Source organism: Callorhinus ursinus, unplaced genomic scaffold (assembly GCF_003265705.2).
Source record: "Callorhinus ursinus isolate GAN/ISIS: 27379988/994484 unplaced genomic scaffold, GSC_fseal_2.0 scaffold11, whole genome shotgun sequence".
Classification (NCBI taxonomy): domain Eukaryota; kingdom Metazoa; phylum Chordata; class Mammalia; order Carnivora; family Otariidae; genus Callorhinus; species Callorhinus ursinus.
In genome coordinates, this window is record NW_027397073.1 from 58,101,409 (window position 1) to 58,121,727 (window position 20,319).

Here is a 20,319-nt window from a genome sequence, read left to right on the forward strand (position 1 = left end):
GCCCAAGAGAGATGAACATGGAAGAGCTGAAAAGGAAGTGGTGGGGCCATTTTATCCCGCCTCTTTGCAAGAAAACCAACCAGCTGATCTTGGAGAGGTTGAAAAAATTGGTCTTTTTGATTGAAATCGACCTATACTTAACATCTATAAACTAAAAGGTTGCATAATTGGGCCCCTGGCACAGAAGTTTCAGAAAGTTCTGTATCCAAGAAGACTTTCACCCAAAGACCTCTAAATGGCCCAGAGAATCTTGATTCCATTCTTAATTAGGGTCCTCTTTTTACCCCAAACATTGCCCAGCAAGGGCCCCCACAGGGAGGAAACGTAAGACAAGTAACTTTTTAGGCATTCTTTTAGGATGGCTCACTAGTATTTCCACTGATCTGGGGGATGGAATTTGTTTCCAGAGATGAGGTGGCTTCTCTTAGGCAAAATTTAAAACAAACAAACAAACCTGGGTAGAGGATAATGTCAAATTTAGATATGTTGGCTGGGTTTGTCCAGCCTTGGGTGGGACAGACCCGGAGTGCAGTCCGTGCTCTGCACTTCCTAGCAGGGAGAGCCTGCTCCAGTTCCTCCTCTGTCACAGGGTGGGGCCTGATGGTATGCACCCAGGATTGATGTGAGATGCCAATGAGATCCTGCAGGTGGGCGATCAGCGCACCTGACCTAGCACGCCCTCTGTCAGAGACAATTCGTATTACTTTTCATTACTGGGTTTTTTGTACCTGAAGAAGTTTAGAAACATCCTGCCCATCTGGGTCTTCAGAAGTTTTTATTTGGACATCAGTTCTCGGTGTTGTACACCAGTGGCAGAATGCTAGGCTGACTTCTTGCCATGTCACATGCTGCTTCTGGGTGATTATCATAACAAGTACCAATAACATCCCTTCCGTGGACTCTCTTGCTCCCTTTGACCACCTTCATGCCAGAGCAATTTTTGAACTCATTCCATGATGATCAATATTATACTTGTATAATAGCACATTATGATGATTACGCTGACCCAAATGTGCATGAAAACATTAAGGCTTAATTTTCTTTAATCTGATATTTGCTAATGCCAGAAAGTACTTATTTCTAGAGGAACCAAAATTTCAGTCTGCAAAAGGACTATTCTGTGAATTCCTGCTTCCGAGGACCACAAATTCTGGTCCTGATGTTATCAGAGCCAATTTCTGTGGGGTTAAGAACCCCACAGGCTGACAATATTCACAAAGTGGGGTTTGTAGGGAAGTATCGATTATATACAAGAATTGATTACATGGTTTTCTGCTTTTTCTTCAGTGAGAATTTGATGACTACTCAGAGACTAGATGAAAATCAGTCCCATTACTTTATGCTTAAAATACTTTGACTTAAAAAGTAGTGATTTTTAAGTTTAAAATCCAAAGATGAAAATAGCATATGAATCTATTATAAAATGTATTTTTTCAAATAAATTCTGTACTCAAAAGATGTATATTTCTGAAAAGATTATTGCAATACTTCTTCTCACTCACCTGCACTTATATAATTTTTAAATACTTTTGGTGTAGAGTTGAAAGAAACTGTTCTGCATTTATTACAGTTGTACACATATCCTGAGCATCTCTTTGAGTGTAGTGGTAATTTACTTATATTTTTGGTTGGATGGGACATGTAGCATTTTTAGAAGGCTCTCTAGCTGCTGGATCTTACAAGCGTTAACTGGATTGTCTCTTACTGGCTTTAGCCTCAGAGCTATTAAAGTAAAAATTGGTGGTCAAGGGGAGAAAAACCAAAGAGCTATAAATGTTAACAAATAGGCCTTTCTACCCCATCGAAAGTCTACCGCATCTAATATTAGAACTCCAGACAATTTACAGGGAAAACTGGGGTTTTCAATAATAAATCTGCTCATACAGAGGAGTTTCTCTTTTCTAATTCAACTTTATTTAAATCCAACCATATAGATAGCCAAAGTATCTTAAATTCTTCCCAAATGTGGCTGTCCATTTTCATCTCTGCGCATGTGTGTTTAGGGGATTAACGAGATGGTTTTAGGAGCATGACAGACTCTCCACGTGGCAGAGGAGAGCTGGGGGCACTGTCCTGCTGCCTTTGGCCTGAGAGGCTTATCAAGCAGGGGGCAGTCTCTCTGAGAGTAAGGGGCTCTGTGTCCCCAAAGTCAAGACAGTCTGACTCCAGCAGGACTGAGAGAGCTTTGATTCTACCGGCCTCGTAAATGCGCCAAACAAGATGGCCCTGAGACCAGTCTGGGAGCCCGTGATGAACTTTTAAAGTTTTCTGTTGGAGCTCGTGGTGCTTTTATTATCCAGGTATCATAATTGATTCAGTATTTAATTCACTTGGACAGGCCTTTCTGATATAATGCCCATGCTGAAATGTACAAAGATAGCAGTCATGGTTTTGGAAATGTGCTTTCAAAGAGCAGGATGAGTTTTAGAAAATAAAATATATTTTAGGTGTAAGCAGATTAGTGATAAAAATCCCTTTTTCATTTATCTGACCTGTTTGCATACTTTACACGAGCTGAGCATTGTGTGGGCCACTGGAAACGTGGGAGCGGGTCGGGTTTGTCTGTGCCCCGTGCACCATGGGGTGGTCAGGGAGGCACAGGAGAACAAGTAGGTGCTGGTTATTGCAGCTGAAAGGAGGGGCGCAGTGATTCTTTCTCAGGGGACCATGAGGAGGCCCTCGTGAACAAGTTAAGCGTTTACGTTTGACTTGGATTAAAGCTCAAATGCCCTCTCCCCCCGTGGCCATGCTTATCCATCCAAGTCAGAGTATGACCACCCTATGTTTATAAGAGACACAGAGCCTTTATTTATTCTCTTCTGGTTCAATGGCTGGTACTAAAATGACAGCAAGATAGGTGAGTGTTTATATCTTGCCAGATCTGCATCTCCAACCATAGCTGCGGATGTCTGAAATCACACGGAGCTTCCTTGCAGCCCTGGCTTCCGGGCTCCCTGTGGCTTCCCGCAGCTTCCTCCCTTCTGCTTCTGGGCCCGGAACACCAGCCCTAAGCGCCAGCCCTGCTCCTGTTCCACCAGGCCCTTAGCAGTCTCAGCTCCGGGAGCCTGATGGCTGGCAGCGTAGGGACCCCCTGGCTCTGTCCCACTAACTGCAGACTTTTCACCTGTTCTGTACCGATTGCAATGGCACCTTGGACACAACGCAGCACCACCTTGACTCCAGGACCTAAAGAATACCCTTACATGAGGGGGCAGAACCAACTCCATGTTCGCTCCCTCAGGTGGTGGAAAACCAGCAGCTGTTCGGGGCGCTCAAGAGCCTGCTGGAGGACCTGCGCGCCGAGCTGCGGGAGGACGAGCATGCGCGGCGGCAGCTGCAGCAGCAGTACGCCAGTGACAAGGCTGCCTGGGACGTGGAGTGGGCCGCGCTCAAGTGCCGCCTGGAACAGGTACCTGCCCGTGGGCTCTCCGCCGCTCCAGCTCTGCGGGGCCTCTGCCATCTGGGCCGGGTGGGGCGAAGGCACAGTTCCTCAGATCCACGGTGATCTTTGTCCAAAGAGCTAGGGCTCCAAGGGGAAAGCCCAGAACAGCTACCTGCTCTCTCTCTCCTTAAAATTCCCAGCCTCGGGGCACCTGGGTGGCTCAGCTGGCTAAGCATCTGACTCTTGATCTCAGCCCAGGTCTTGATCTCGGGGTCGTGAGTTCAAGCCCCGTGTTGGGCTTCATGTTGGGCATGGAGCCTCCTTAAAAAAAAAAAAAAAAAAAAAAAAAAATTCCCAGCCTTCCCAAGGCACCTTCTTCTCCCTCCTAGTCCGTCTCCCAAGTATGAAACACAGTCTCCACTGAGCACCTTTTGACAGTAGCATTTGTTTTTCCATTCTGCGTTGAACAAGGCTGTATTTAGCCCCATCAGAGGATGGCCAGCATGAAGTGGTGATCAGAACACCACTTCATAGTTCAGACAGGCGCAAAGAAAGTGCAGATTGTGGCTTAGTTGTCTTTGGAAAAGGAGAGCACATGCGTTCCTTTAGACCTCTCCCAGTACTGAAAAGAGCTCGTAGACCTTCCACGACGTGCCCTGGAGACCCTTAAAAGCAATATCACCTCCTGCCCTGAGTCCACTTGCTCAGATTGTTTCTCCAGGTTTCTTCCAACCCCTTGATCATGATGGGAGGAAAAGTCTGTGCATCTTGGATAATCTACTTTCTAAGCCCTATTTTGAGGCAAATCTTAAAGTAATTAAAATTTTATATGAATTGGCTAGGTCATGAAAGAAAAAAAAAGTTGCCCAGAAAGGAGACATCTTCCAAATGGCTTTGATAAAAGATGAAAGAGCCTGTCATGTCAAAAGAAAACAACCCCCCTGGTACCCACAAGTTCAGCTGCATGGCCAGCTGGCCTGGGGGGCAGTGGATTCAGGCTCATAGCCCCCGGGAGAGCACAGACACTGCCTTTTCCACAGAGGAAGCAGCAAAGCAGAGCAAAACCAAAGCATCAGGCCAGGCTGGTGGAGCCGCTGACCCAGTTCTGAATCCTGCCTACTTGCCTGGTAGGAGATTCTTACGAGATGCCCTGTTTCTCTTAGTGCACAGCCTGCAGAGACAGCCGTGGAGGCAAAATGAGTAAGATGCTCTCTGGTGAGCTGCCTTTAAAACTATTTTAAAATATGTTTATGGGGGAGAAAGCTAAATATTTTCAAAGATGTAAGTGTAGCTGAAGAAAGGAGGCCTAATCTTTGATATGAGCCAATTTCAAAATATTTCATCTTTGTTTTAGAGAAACCTGGTAGCCACCCACACACATGCTATACAGAAAGCCTCAGGGAGAATCACTAGACACAAAGAAATAAAATTAAGACTTCAGACTTAGAAGCCAGGTGGTAATGGGTAAAGATTCATCTTCCGCCCAAATCATTTTAAGAAGTTTCTGAAACAGTTGCAGCCCAGGAAGCAATAAATGTGGGCTAAAGCTAGTTTATTTATAATACTCCCATCTTTACTCTTCTTCTACTTAAAAGCAAGACAGGTGTATTCTACCAAAAGTTAAGTATTTTATCTCAGTGGAGGCCATGTTGTGTCCATGGTCAAATCTGTGATTCCTTCAATTAACCCCCAAGTCAGGCCTTGTTCTAGATGCCAAGGATCCAGCAACAGAGAGGACATTTTTTGAAGGGGCTCTCAGTGCACTGGGAGACCCAGACAAGGGCTGTAATTTATAAGTGTGATAAGTGCCCCACCAGGCCTGTATACACAGTGCTGTCAGGAAATAGGGGTGTGCAGGCCATACACCTCAGCCTGAGGGTTCAGGGAGGGGTTGTTTGTGAAAGTCCTGCTTAGAACGAGTCTCAGAAGATGAATAGGAGTAAGTACATGGAAAAGGAGAGAAAGAATGTTTCAGACAAAAAAAGCATCATGAAAAAAAGGAGTAAGTGTATCTGAGGAGCTGCACCTGGTCGGGTATGAGGGAAAAGAAGAACGTGCAGACAAACAATGAGTCATGGAACACTACATCAAAAACTAATGATGTAATGTATGGTGATTAACGTAACAATAAAAAATTAAAAAAAAAGAACGTGCAGAAGATTGAAACATTAATCCTGATTTTATCAGGGAAGTAAAGCATTTTGATTTACATTTGTAAAAGATTATCCTGGCTTCGAGGAAGAGAATGGATTAGAAGTCATTGGAATTGAATGGAGTAACATGGTCCATAGGTAAAAATCCAGAGGTCTGCTGAACTAGAATAGGAAAAAATGCATCTTTATGTTCACTGCTCTTTCACTAAAATCGATCATGTTCTGCAGCAACAGTGTGCTCCCAGCTCCCTCCTCCCATCCTCTGCTCTTGTTGCCACGGCTTACTTCTATAAACACAATACATTGCAACTGGCTTTGCTTTAGCCACTCAATAATACTTTAAAGCAATTAAAAATAGGGAAAAGTGAGCTTTTACTTGTATTTCTTATGTCATTTCCAGTGTTCATTTTTTGTGTAGATCACAGTGTCTTTTAGTATCCTAATCCTTCTGCCTGAAAACTTCCATCATTTCTTGAAGTACAGGTCTGCTGGCAATGATTTTTTTTTAATTTGTTGAAAAAGCCTTTTTTCCCTTTATTTTTGAAAGCATAGATAGAAGTCTATCGAGGTGGACGTTTTCCCTTCCTCAGCCCTTTAAGATGCCACTCCATCGTCCCTGACTTGCATAGTTTCAGAGGAGAGGTGTGCTGTCATTCATGTCTGTGTGTCCTGTGTCTGTCTGCCTCCGAGGTTTCCTGTTTGGTTTTCAGCAGTTTAACTATGATATGTCTAGATGGAAAATTTTTTGCTCATTTGTTTGTTTTGGTATTTAATCTCAGGGATGTTTAATGGATATTTATTGTAGACTGGTAGGTCCCACCGATGCTCCATCCCTCGTTTCCATGTGGGGGCTGAGGATTTAGGGACAGACATGGACCTGCCCTCAAGGAACTCAGTATAAAGGCAGGCAAGATACGGTGGTAACTGAGTCAGGAAGTGGAGCTGAGAAACAGACCGCAGGAAGCTAAATGGACTCACTGCTTTACATTTTATGTGACTCCCTATGTCAAATGTTCATTATTAAGACTTTAAAAATGAGAATTGTTTTTTTTTTTCCCATGGGATTGGTCAAATTTTGGCTTAAACATGTTTCCAGGGATAATATGCAAGTGTCCTGTGATTTTCTTCACCTGTTGATGTAAGATTTGCTAGGGGTTAAGGTCTATGTCTTTCCTCCTTGCCAGCTGGAAGAGAAGACTGAGAAGAACTTGGGAGAAGTAGGCGCCTCCACCGACAGCAAAGGAGCATTCAAGAAGGAGAGGGAGACGCACCAGAAGCTCCTCGCCGACAGTCACGGCCTGGTCATGGACCTGCGCTGGCAGATCCATCACAGTGAGAAGAACTGGAACCGGGAGAAGGTGGAAATTCTCGACCGGCTGGACAGAGACCGGCAGGAGTGGGAACAGCAGAAGAAGGAGCTCTTGTGCAGAATAGAGCAGGTAAGGGAGCACCCTGGCACCAGCGAACAGGGAAGAGAATATGGACAACTAAACTGACCTGGAGATCAGAGCACATGGAAAAAACATATATATATATATATCAGGCTAATGTTTCATGGGCTTCCTGAGGAAGAAGAAAAAAATCATAGAATTCTAGCACTGGAGACCCAGACTCAGCCCTTACATTACACAGATCTTTTAATTGCAGAGTCTGTAGGTAACTTCCTTGTGTGTGTATATACGTGTGGTATGTCTGTGGTCAGGGCTGGGTGGGCGGGGGGGGGGCGCTAATATTCTGAAGGAATTTATTTTATTTATTTTTTTAATATTTTTTAAAATGTTTTATTTATTTATTCATGAGAGAGAGAGAGAGAGGCAGAGGCAGAGGGAGAAGCAGGCTCCCCGCCTAGCAGGGAGCCCGATGTGGGACTCGATCCCGGGACCCTGGGATCATGACCTGAGCCGAAGGCAGACGCTTAACGACTGAGCCACCCAGGCGCCCCCTGAAGGAATTTAAAGACTAAACTTGAAACATGAGGTTTTTTCAGGTCTTATAAGGTGTGATTCCTGCCAAAAAGCAAACTGCCTTTTAAGTTTGCCCCTAAAGATGTGGTCACAGTGGCTGCTCCAGCTTGAGTGGGATTGCTGCCCATTAGTAAAGAGGTTGCTCAGTTAAGTTGGAAATCAGGCTGTTTGCACCTGCTGTGGATATTGCTGAGCTGTGATTAGGGAGGACCGTGTCAGGGGAGGGAGCTGGTAGCTCATCCCCTTCAGCTAAACAAACAATGCAAACACCCAGATGAATTTAGAGGGAGAAGGGGAGTTGTTTTTCTACCTCCCAGAGAATCATTCTCTGCATTGCGTCAGCTTAAGACAGTTTGCGTAGTTGCGGTCATGCCTGAGTGATGCACAAATTAAATTTTCACATTAAACTGATAAAGTTTTGGAATTCTTCTCTGGCTGGATTTTTACATAGCATATATGGTTTTTGTTTTGTTTTTTTTTTTTATTTCAGCCTGTCACACTTAAAAATTTATGAGGCCTCAAGGTAATGTATTAATCAATAAGAAAATGAGTTCAGGAAAAATAACCTTATTACTCTACTACAAATACCCATACTCCCTGCATTGATGTGGGAGCCTTTTATGCTCTATCATCCCCAGATGTGATACCTGTGTTATGCTGGTGCAATGGCCAAAGTTAGTTTCTGCATGCTGTTGGGGAGGGAGAGAAGGTGAAGGAACTAAAAAAAGCCAGGAGCCCCTGGCTCAGAAACTGTTCAGTTGAGAAGGCACACTTCAGATAGAATGGTGCAGAAGTTCTTCCTAGATTTGATTACTCACACAACTGAGTCACACCATATTGGTATTTGATGTGGTTCATTTCAAAATTCCCCAAAGTCAGTCAAAAGAAAGGTGGCTGCTTCCTGCTTGGCCTAGAAATGCATCATTTGAGAAGAATCTTCTATATTAGATCCCCTATGTGCCTGTGCTCTCCTGAACAGATCAGTGGTTAGGTGGAAATTGCAGGGGCAAAAACGGTCACAGATTTATCATATCCAGCTTTAGTTAACCAGTGTTTCAGAAACTCCAGGCACCTTGTTATCAGGGAGGTTCCTTCTTGGCCTTCCCTCCAAGAGCACTCACTCTGTCTCTCCTGTGGCACAGCAAGGCCATCACAATCCCTGCCACAGCCCTTCTGGGTCCCCTTTGCCTGTTAGCTGTGGGCTCTTTGGTCTTGTCATAGCTTCTTTTTGGAAGTCACAGCTTGGATATAATTTAAGCAAGTCTTTTAGGGTTTCACTTTTGGGAATGAGGAATTCCTAGTAAAGGAAAAAGTAGTAGGACATCTGATGATAGTGAACTTCTGAAGAGTTAATGACCAGGGGAGGAGCAGTCACCCCATTTTAAGACTGTATTTTGAAGGGTAAAATTGGGCATGCGCTGAACCCCATTTCCGATTCAGGTCAGTCTTCCAAGTCAGGACTAGAGCAGTTCTACCGAGCCAACAGCCTCAGAACTTGAGTCCTCAAGGTTAACATCTCTGAGCATAATGGATTCGAGACTCGTGGGTTCCAGGCGTTCATCTGTTCCTGAAATCTGTGGGGTGAATCCCACAGGCTTTGCACAATGATCTCACTGCTGTTTTTAGGAGAAGATTTACTGCCAGTGAATGATGCTTCAGATATGCAGTTGTGGCTTTCAAAAATAAACCCAGCCTTTTCCCCCAAATAGTCAGCATTTTAAAAGAAGATTTTATAAATCTTGTGCCCAACCCCAAAAATTAGATGAAGCAGTTATAGTCATTCTCTGCAAAAGAGGAAATTAACCAAAGTGTGTGTGTGTGTGTGTGTGTGTGTGTGTGGATTTCATTTATCGTTCGTTAATTTTTAGCTCCACATTCCATAGAAAAACAAGGAATACAGGTGAACATTCTTCATAATATATGCTCTTGATATCTAACTACTTGGTGAGCCATGTAACCTTGACTTTGATAACCTAATACAGTTGGTGAAGGAAGTAACACTAAATCCATTTTCCACTTTTAGAACACATGCTTCGTACTTGTCCAGTGTCATTAAATTCCTACATAATTTCTGCGCCACATGAGGCATTTTTATATGACAGAGGACTGTGGGAATGTGGTTAAGGTCACATAACACATGCCATCTATCTTATCAGCATCCCTTGTCCCGGTCCAGATTTGATTGGGCGATAGTTAACTTTTATGGAGTCACACTACATTTCTCCGTAGAATTAAGTTCCCAGTTAGCATGCAGATGATATAGGACTCGCCGCTGTACTGAAGACCTAAAGGAAAGACCATGTGTCATTCCAGTCTCCTTCCAGTAATTTCCTTAAATCAGCTGCCTCTACAACCTGAAAGGCCATTCCTTTAAAACCCGATCACAAAGTGACCTTTTTTCTTTTGACCAGTTCAGGTAAGGTGACACTGTGGAGGGTTTATTGTTTCCTGTATTATTTGAAATGCAAGTCTTTTCAGTTTTCTACTTGCATTAAAAGTTGTTCTGCTGCAGGATTCAAAGTACAGTGGGTGCTGATGGCTGGTTTGAAATGACTCTCCTAAGAAACCCTATCCTTTTAAGGACCCATTATTCTATTACAACATCCCAGAGGCATCTTAGCACCAGATACCTCCAGCTAAACCCATTCCAGTTCATTTTTAGGAAACCTAACACTGACCAGCATTAGTGCGCATTGCTCCTGGCTGCCTGTGTTTATTTTTGAATACCCACTGTGCTGAGTTAGAATGTGCTCCTTCAAAGCCCTCCTACTTAGTCATTCTTTCCTCCTCTTCACACACACCCTCGGTGCACATTTACAGCTCCGAGTGTGATTCTTGCATTTTAATTCCTTGCCCAAAATAGCTTAGAGATGATCATGTGTTAGAACTAAATTGCGCTGACATGCATTAGATAAACATAATAAAAAGTTTTCCCTTTTTGTTGTTTTTTGTGTGCTAAAGAAAACATTTAGCATCTTTAAGGGAACTGGGAAGAACTGTGCCTTGGGGCAGAGGGGCAGGTAGAGATCAGAGGGGCTGAGCTGAAACCTGGAGTGATTGGCTTGTTCCTAATTCAACTGTGACCCTGCCTCAGATACTAACATTTAAGCTCTGGCTGCTTGAATCTCCATCTTTCTCAGAAAATGAAGATAATCCACTGTCTCAGAAATGACTAAAAATGAGTAAAAGTCCTTCATCTCCATTATTTTATGTGGCTTGGTTCCTGATGATGCGCAGGCCACAAACTTACCTCCAGCTCCTGGACTAAGGCTTCAATTGGGACACAGAGGTGTAGTTTGTGAAAGATGCTTGGTTAAAAAATAAATTAATGCTTCCAGGGGAGTTGTAGAACTTCCTGGCGCCATCTCAGCACTTGAAGACTGAACACCTTTCTTTGACAAATCCAAATGTCACTTTCACCCTTCAGATAACTTTCTTAGCCAAGAGGGCAGCTGCCATGGTGGTTGAGTGTGTGAGCATGTCATCCAGTAAAGACCCCAGTGGAGATACATAGGTGGAACTCTCCTCAGCCCTCCGCTGTGCTTTCTGTGCATGTTTCGAAAGGAATGCAGTGAGGAAAGCTCTGGAGAGTCCAGGGGGAAGTTTACAGCTTCTCCAGGGAGTGAGCATCCGCTCTGCACACCATTTCCCTGCCTGTCCCTGTGATTTCACATTGGCTCCCTTCCTAAGTGGCTCCACATGGTTCATTCTAGTGCCGTAAATCAGCAAGGCGTGTATCAGCGCACCCAGACCCCAGGGAGGTCAGTGCTGGTCTTACTGACAAACAGTGAGCCCTGCTGGGCTCGCCTTGCTGGTGGCCCCCGCACTCCTCCCCTCCACAGCGGGCAGCTGTGCGGTCCCCACTTAACAGATGAGGACACTGAGCTGGGGACCACTGGGGACTTCACTCCTGCCAGCAAACCAAGCCACAGGACAGTGGGCCCAACTCAGACCTTCTTCACTCTAAGGGCGCCTGCGTGTTCCCCACTATTTCTTCCTGCATTTCCCAAGTCAGGCAAAAAAGGTATGGTTCTAAAGTATGTGGCTTTTCCTTTTTCAGTCAGTCCAGATCTTTCATTAACTTGATAGCTAAGTTGTAATCCTCTCAAGCAAAGTTCGAAGTTGTTTTTGACACCCAGTGGTTACAACCCAATTCGATCACTTGGGTTAATAGACGGGACCCATGCCAAATGATTTGGAAATAATAGTGTTGGAATGAGGAAACTCTGCTAGTCAGGAAAATCAAATTCGCCCTCAGAAGTTTGCTGTCACTGATGGTTTTCCAGTGAGTGTGCCTTAAGTTCAGAAGGTATAAAAAAGAGTTCTAAATATGTCATTTAACAATGTTCAGTTTTTAAAAAAATAAATGTATAATTTCCCATGAACAGTACTCAAGTTATATACAGTAATATATATATATATATATATATATATATATATATATATATATATATTCTCATCAGAAGGAGTTGGCTCGTGTGTGTGGTTAATGCACATTTTCCAGTCTGGATAAAATTGTGATTTTTTTTTTATTTTAATAAAAACATCTGTAATGTTGTGTTACTTTTGAAATTAAGGGCAGAACTTGAGGAACATTTACTTCTCCCAGTCTTTGCTACGGACCCGGATGTAGTTCCAGATTGTGGAGAAGCAGCAGTCTTAGGGGGGGCAGCTGACAGAAGACTGAGACTAATGGTTTTCATTTTTTTAAAAACCCTCAAGTTGCAGAAAGAAAACAGTCCCCGGAGAAGTGGCAGTTTCCCCTGTGATCAAAAGGAAGGCAACATCCGCCCCTTTGCCCACCCGGGAAGCCCCCGAATGCCCCGTCCCTTGGAGATGTGGCCCTGTGCAGACACCGACTCCACCCCGTTTGAAGACCGGCCGCTGTCCAAGCTGAAGGAGTCGGACAGGTGTTCAGCACGGGAAAACCTCTACTTGGATGCCTTGTCTCTAGATGATGAGCCAGAGGAGCCTCCAGCCCGAGGGCCCCAGCGGGAGTTCAGGAACTGCCTCCCCCAGGTCAGCCTGGGATTTGGGGTCCAGTCAACCGCTGCAGGACCAAGGGGTTGTCAGGAGACCTGGCCACCTGGTCAAGCAGGCTCGGGCTTTGCAAATCACAGCCTCTGGGTTGAGTAAGCATGAAACCTTCACAGTGCTAAGAGCTTTGCTTGGTGGTCCGACCCCAAACTCCTAGTATGCGCTACATTCGATTTCACTTGGCCAACGTGTCTCAGGTTTGCAGACACAGGACTGTGTCCTGTGTAAACAAAAGGTCTCACCCATGAGCAGGTCCAGTGGAACCCACAGGAGGAGAGAATTCATTCTGGGACGTATAGGTCTGCAACCTGTCTTTAAATCACAGCAGCCTTCTGATTCTAAACAACTTACTGGTAACAAAAAAAATCTGTTCTAAAGCAAGTACCTCACATTGGGAAATAATAAGTATCACTAAACAATGACAGGCTATAAATTCTTATTCTGTGCAAAATGGGGAAAACCCAACACTTTGAAGCCGTGTATAAATTAGATCATCAGCAAAGCGGTGAGCTAAACTCTGGGCTGAGATTTCCATGGCACAATGTCAGGTTTTTCTGATTATGCCCTTTCTACAACTGGGTTTTAAAACCGGGTTGGATTTTAGGAATCATTACCTGTGAGTCAGTTTGACAGTTGCTGTACCTGTCACTTAACCTGTCTGAAGACAGACTTCGAAGAGTTCGTGTCAAGTAGTGTTGAAATGTAGGGCAGCTAGATTTCAGTGAGGTGTCTGTGAGGTCAAGTACCTTCTCAGCAGTATGTAGCCAGGTGGCATGACATCACCAGGATGGTGCCCTGTTTGACCCTTTGGCAACTCCCATGGTGCAGTTGCATAGCAGAGAGGAAGCAGCCCGGGGTCGGGAGCCCGGTCCCAACTGTGTCCACTGTGACGGGGGGCCCGTACTGAGCTGCACAGAGCACAAGTCATTGTCAGTTCGCCTCTGATTCCACATGGCAGGGCTCACAACTGAGAAAGTGCTCAAGCGTAAGTCTGTTGCATCGCCTTCTACAGTGAGGCCGAGACCAAGGGACATAGCCGCCCCGCTTCCTCTCTCGGGGGCCCCATCTTCCCTTTCCCCACCCCCTCCTCCTCCTCTTTCTCTGTCTCTCTCTCTCACACACGCGCACACACATACACACATTCAGCTGTGTGGGTTCTGGTTTTATTATATTTCAAAGGGCTGAGGGACAGGAACATTCCCGACCAAAACTTGGCCTCGGTGTACATTTTAAATGGTATTTTCCTATGGTCGAAGAGCAAAACAAATCACTTAGCACGTTGAAAGTGCCTGGCAGCCTATTAACTGATTCAGACGATCTTATTTCTTCTTATAGGAAGAAGAAAATCACAAGGGAAATCTTCAAAGGTAAGACTGATGAAAACAATCGTCGGCTACTGAAATTAAAGGCTCTTGGTCTTAAAATTCCATTTTGTCACCGCAGTCTGTGGTAACACTGTCTTGAGAATGACTTAAAGTAAGACTTCTGAATAAGTAGTTGCTTTATTATTATTGATTTCATAAATATGGCATTTTCTATTATTAGCAATGGAAAGGCCAGAGACACACTGTGCTCACGTGGGTGTTAGTATCATGGTGAGAACAGTTATAGTAGTGTATTGTGTGTATAAAGGAATGTCGTGTCCAGTGGTTGCTGGAAAGTCCACAGAAACCCCCGCTTCTCGTTTAGTCTGGAAAGACTCCCTCTTGATGTGCTGTGAGACATTTTATATACTGGGCATTTAAAGCTCTGCCCGGAGGATTTATTAAAATATTTCCCGGCCCTAAACCTTAAAGTAAATACAAAGTAAGTGATGTTGGTGATGTTAGTTATCGTCTATTTTAGCTCATCTGTATGATAGGATATATCTGAAAAGACATATCTAAGCAAATTTGTTTAAGCACTAAAAATACACAACTGAGTGGAAAGATTTCCTGTACACAACTCCCCCACCCCCCACTCCCCACCCCTGACACATGCTTTTTCTTTATAGATGAACACATGCTATTTCCACCACAGGAAACTTCTCCTCAGGGCAGTCCGCTGTTTCCAGATCTCCTCATCTCTGGTTTCCCTATGAACTTCAAGTCCATAAATTACTATCTTCTTCCCATCTTGCCCTGTATTTGGTTCATCCAAAACCACCCAAAACGCCTGTGGTGCATTTCTGTCCTTCAGGCTCTGTCTTGTCTGGTCATTCTCGGACAGTCTAGGGCCGCGTTCGAGAACTAGAGCCTGGTTTCAAATGCACATCTTCCTCTTGCCAGCCATGTGCCCTGGGGTGAGTTAGGTAACCACCCTGTGCCTCGGTTTCCTCATCTGTAAACAGAAGGCGTTTCAATTTCTTTACAGCTTAAATGTGTTTCTACACATGAAACAAAGCAATGCCTGACACAGAGTAAACAGTCAACAAAATTTAGCTATCTTCACAGAGCTCTTCCCTGCATAGTAGCTCTTATTTTTTTATTTTTTGTTAAAGTGTATTTATTTTTTGTAGTAATCTCTATACCCAACATGGGGCTTGAACTCACCACCCCGAGATCAAGAGTCGTACACTCCACCGATGGAGCCAGCCAGGCGCCCCCCCTTTTTTATATTAATTGCTGCTATTAATTTCAAAAGTCATCCATACTTAGAAAAGTTAATCTTAAATTAACTTATATATCGGGGCACCTGGGTGGCTCAGTCGGTTAAGTGTCTGCCTTCGGCTCAGGTCATGATCCCAGGGTCCTGGGATGGAGTCCGGCATCGGGCTCCCTGCTCTGCATGAAGCCTGCTTCTCCCTCTGCCCCTCTGCCCACATGTGTTCTCTCTCTCTAGCTCTCTCAAATAAATGAATAACTTCTTTAAAAAAAAACCTTACCTATCAAAATGTCCGAGGTAAAAAAGTACGTGTGTTGTCCCCACCATCCCCTTCTCCCTCTTGCTTCTAGCAGTTTCCTGTCTTCCCTCCGGACTTTCTTCTGTGTGCCCTCACATGCTGGCACGTGTCCGATGTGTCCTGGTTTTGTATCTGTCTTGCTTTGGCCACTGCTAAGGCTGATGTGTTCCCTTTCTCTGCCCACATCACCTCTGTTCCATGAAATCCATCCAAGGGCTGGAGGCAGAAAGGCCCCACACAGGTGCACTGGCTTACCTCTGAGGGTAGTTCCTCCGTGGGCAGAAACGGGGCTTAGAAGAGCTGTGTCCAAGAAATGCAGAAAGGATTGGTGTTCCGGTACCCACGGAGCACTTCCAGCCCCCAGTGAACAGCGTTCTGAAGCTCATTTTTTCCTTTAAGATTTTATTTATTTGAGAGAGAGCGCGCATGCACGCACAAGTGGGGGCAGGGGCAGAGGGAGAGGCAGAGGGAGAAGCAGACTCCCCACTGAGCAGGGAGCCCGATGCGGGGCTCTATCCCAGGACCCTGAGATCATGATCTGAGCTGAAGGCAGCTGCTTAACCGACTGACCCACCCAGGCACCTGAAGCTCATTCTTAATTCAGCAACTCCTTGACTTGGCCAGAGGCTAGAAGAGAAAAATCACACTTACCGGAAATTGACCCATCCCTTCGTTTTCTTTTTATTTTCAGTGCTGGTTGTAGCCAGCTTTCTGTTATTCACTGGGCCATGGGAGGGTTTGTAGATTATTTCTAACAAAAAAAATACCACTAACTTTTGCCCCTAGTGAGAAATAACAAGATAGAAGGCCTACTGGTATCATTTGTAGCCTGCTCTCTTTTACTAGGGTGGCGACCACAATGGCATATGTTCCCAGGGTGAGGGCAAAGGCACCCGGGGCTTTGCCTGTTCTGTGGGCCAATCCATGTGGCACACAGACCCCAATTCTGGTCTCACCATCATTAATGGTTTCTGCAGTGAAGTAACCCAGGTACTCTCCATCTGGGACCCACTTGGCAGCACCTGTGCTGGTCTGAAGCCCTAGGTATTTGAACTTCTGTTTGGGGTGTGCAGATATGAGTATGTTCTATGAGAAAGTGGTCTAGTTACAGAGACAGTGAATCTGCGTATGCAACCCCCCTGCCCCAGCAGGAGGGATTTCTGGCCAGAGGGTCCAGGCCTGAGCCTCCTTCCTGGCCACCCCTGCTGTGCCCTGGGTGGGTTGACAAGCTGCCTGAGCGCTCCAGCAACCTCCTGTCTTAGCATTTTGGAATCCCCAACATCCCATACGGTGCCTGCCCTGGCCTGTAGGAGGCAGTTAGGAAATTCATACCAAATAGAAATATATTGAATGAAAGCACATATATAGGGAGGAATCTACATCCAAATCCATATCCATCAGGCAGCACTTACCCAAACCTGGCTGTTCCTTTAGCTCACGCATCTTCACCCTCCCGTGTGTTTGTGTGTCTGCAGGCATCTTCCTCTTGTCCAGGAATACAGGGAGAACAAGAACACAAGACAGGCTGGGCTGTACAGGAGGGAGCAGGGGGAGGGAAGAACTGAGCCCTGGTGGTAGATTTCGACAGAGCTGGATGGAGTTTCCGTTTGAAGTCGTATTTGGAAATTACATGCCCACCTGTCACACCTTCCACCTCCCTTCTTTGCTCTACATCTTCCATTTGGCCTCTGGAGATGGCAGTCAGTACAGTTGGCCCCTGAACAACACGGATTGAACTACACGGGTCCACTTAGATGTGGACTTTTTCCAGTAAATACAGTATAGTACTGTAAATGTATTTTCTCTTCCTTATTGTTTTCTTAATATTTTCTTTCTTTAGCTTATTTTATTACAAGAATACAGTGTTTAATACATACACAAAGTATGGGTTAATAGACTGTTCATCTTATCGATAGGGCTTCCGTTCAACAGTAAGCTACTAGTAGTTAAGTTTTGAGGGAGTCAAAAATTGTACATGGGTTTTCGACTGCATGGGGATCGGACCCCCTAGCCCCTGTTGTCATTCAAGGGTCAACTGTACTTCACTGGAAATAGAGGATGAGGCTGGCGGGAGAACGGTCGTCAGGTGATGGCTGCGATGTTGTGGTATCCAACCCCCTGCGCGTATACCATTCGCCAGTTTGGGATCAGGCTGGGCTGTGTTCTGTCAGTAACGCGAGCACCTACCGCAGTGCCTGGGACTCAGGAAACCCCTCGTAGGTTAGGAATCGGAGGCGGTCATCAGCCAGGTGTCCTTCTTGCTATGGAGCATCCACAGGCCAGAATGAAAGCATTCCAAAGTGGGTTTATATTTTATTTTATTATTTCATTTCATTTCATTTTTTAAGCCCCAGGTGATTCCAGTGTGCAGTGACATTTGGGAACTACTAGGTTACAAAGTCACCTCTTGTGTGGGCAGGACCCGCGTGCTTGCCCCAGGTCAGGAGTGGCAGGTGAGCACCCTTCCTGGCTGGCAGGCAGCTGACATCATCTTCTCTCCCACTTTTCCCAGGGCTGTGTCTGTGTCCTCCATGTCTGAGTTCCAGCGTCTGATGGACGTCTCTCCCTTCCTGCCGGAGAAGGGCCTGCCAGCTGCCAGCAACAAGGAAGACGTCACCCCACCCCTGTCTCCAGACGACCTGAAGTACATCGAGGAGTTCAACAGCAAGAGCTGGGACGAGAGGCCCCCAGAGCCCTGGGCAGACAGGACCGAGGGAGGGCGGGCAGGGGATGAGGCCAGTGCCGAGCCTTTCCCCGACTCTTCCTGGTACCTCACCACGAGTGTCACCATGACCACGGACACTGTGACCAGCCCAGAGCACTGCCAGAAGCAGCCCCTACGGAGCCATGTGTGCACCGAGCAGGCCGGGGTGCGGCTGCTGCACAGCCCGCCCGCCGTCCGCAGGCTGGACAGCATTGTGGTGGCTGGGGGTGAGGGCAAGGGCCGGTCAGAGCCCGAGTGCCAGTTTCCCACAAGCAGAGCCAGGGTGGGCGCTGGAGACACAAAGGGGGTTCCCTCAGAACATGTGCTTAGCAGGTGGCCTTGTGCCCCCTCCAGACACCCCCGAGACTATGTGGAGGGAGGGCTGCGCCCCCTCGAAAGTGCCCTCTGCACCCCCCTGGGGTTTGCCTCCCCGCTTCACAGCCTGCAGATGGCCAAGAACATGAGTGATGACATGAAGGAGGTGGCCTTCTCTGTCAGGAATGCCATATGCTCTGGTCCCCCCAAGCCTCCACTCAAGGACATGGCCTGCCAGACCAATGGGTCCCGGACAACGGGGACACAGACCGTTCAGACCATCAACATTGGCCTGCAGACCGAAGCCCTGCGTGGCGGCGCCGTCACCAGCAGCCCCCACAAGTGTCTCACGCCAAAGGCAGGGGGTGGTGCCACACCCGCGTCATCTCCTTCCCGCGGCCTTAGGAGCAGGCAGGTGGCCCCCGCCATCGAGAAGGTGCAGGCCAAGTTTGAGCGCACATGCTGCTCCCCCAAGTATGGGTCTCCCAAGCTGCAGAGGAAGCCCCTCCCCAAAGTCGAGCAGCCAAATAGCAGGACCTCCCTGGGGCTGGCCCCAAAGGGGTGCAGCGAGTCGGCCTGGGCCCGCTCCACCACTACACGAGAGAGCCCCGTGCACACCGCCATCAACGATGGCCTCTCCAGCCTCTTCAACATCATCGACCACAGCCCTGTGGTACAGGACCCCTTCCAGAAGGGAACGCGGGCCGGGAGTCGGTCTCGCTCAGCAGAACCTCGGCCGGATCTGGGCCCAGGCCAGGAAACCAGCCCCAGTTCCCGGGGACGGTCCCCCAGCCCCATCGGGGCTGGCTCAGAGACGTGGAGGGAGGAAGGGGGAGAAGGCACGCCCTTGAGGCAGGACTTATCTGCTCCCCCTGGTTACACGCTCACTGAGAATGTAGCCCGGATCCTCAACAAGAAGCTGTTGGAGCATGCCTTAAAGGAGGAGAGGAGGCAGGCCCCCCACGGGCCCCCAAGTCTTAACAGTGACAGCCACATGGGAGAAACAGTCAAAGCTGAACCAGGGTCCATCGAGGTAATAAGGCTGAGTATTCCAACCCTCACCCCACCAGCTCTTCTGTTTAAATGCCAGGAAAATATGTGTAAACCTGGGGTTTTGCTAGGTCATCTGATTTCAAGGATCCTTATCCATAATAGGTTCTTGTGAGCTGGGAAGATGCAGGGTTTATGGGAGAATGGTATAGGCAGAAACACAAGCCCTGAGCTACTCCTAAAGAAAAGTTCATATTATTGTCCTCAGTGATCCCTTCTTGAAGATGTAGCTCGAGGTTTGATTCAGGTTCGCTGGTCTGGTATAGGTGATTGATGCTCGTCTGTTTATCTGGGCCTTTCACTTGGGGTTATAATTTGCCCTCTTTCTGTGTGAATTTGTGTCCTAGAAAAGTGTATGTGTGAAATGTGTGAGAGTCACGTCAGGCCTCTCTGCATGCTCCAGATCTTTATCCAGGACAACACAAGAGGTGTGCCAGAGAGGGTGTGATAGAGTGGATGCTAGAACATCCTTCATCAGGAATGTATGAGAAGGTCTGGATTCCAGTGCTGGCTTCAGTACAGAATAGCAGTCCTCTGTCTCACAAATCCCATGCCCCCTGCGACCACGAATCTCCCTGGCCGTAAAACCAGGTGAGACAGTTGGATAAGATCAAAATCCTGCCTTCATACGATGTGATTATTACTATTACCCCCCTTACATCTCTCATCATCACATTGTATATGACCACACATCCCGGCACCTGTTATTACTATGTGATTTTTATTACATCCCCCTTAGCATTATTCACTGATCGGTCAGCAATGAATTTTGTTCTCACACATTTCCACACGCAGTATGTCCATACTACACCACTTTAAAAACAATCCGCGTT

The 20,319-nt window shown here is 46.5% G+C and overlaps 1 protein-coding gene across 10 annotated transcripts in view; it reads left to right on the forward strand.

Annotated features, from left to right (window-relative positions):
• MTCL1 (microtubule crosslinking factor 1) overlaps positions 1–20,319 on the forward strand; it is a 120,179-nt gene that overhangs the window by 94,062 nt on the left and 5,798 nt on the right. For 8 of the 10 annotated variants that reach the window (XM_073898519.1, XM_073898524.1, XM_073898521.1 and 5 more), the window contains 5 exons: positions 3,242–3,409; positions 6,720–6,974; positions 12,222–12,518; positions 13,872–13,903; positions 17,930–19,469. In XM_073898519.1, the coding sequence (XP_073754620.1) occupies positions 3,242–3,409; positions 6,720–6,974; positions 12,222–12,518; positions 13,872–13,903; positions 17,930–19,469 (2,292 nt within the window). The remainder of the gene's footprint in view (positions 1–3,241; positions 3,410–6,719; positions 6,975–12,221; positions 12,519–13,871; positions 13,904–17,929; positions 19,470–20,319) is intronic. The other 2 variants (XM_073898523.1, XM_073898526.1) reach the window with 1 other exon arrangement.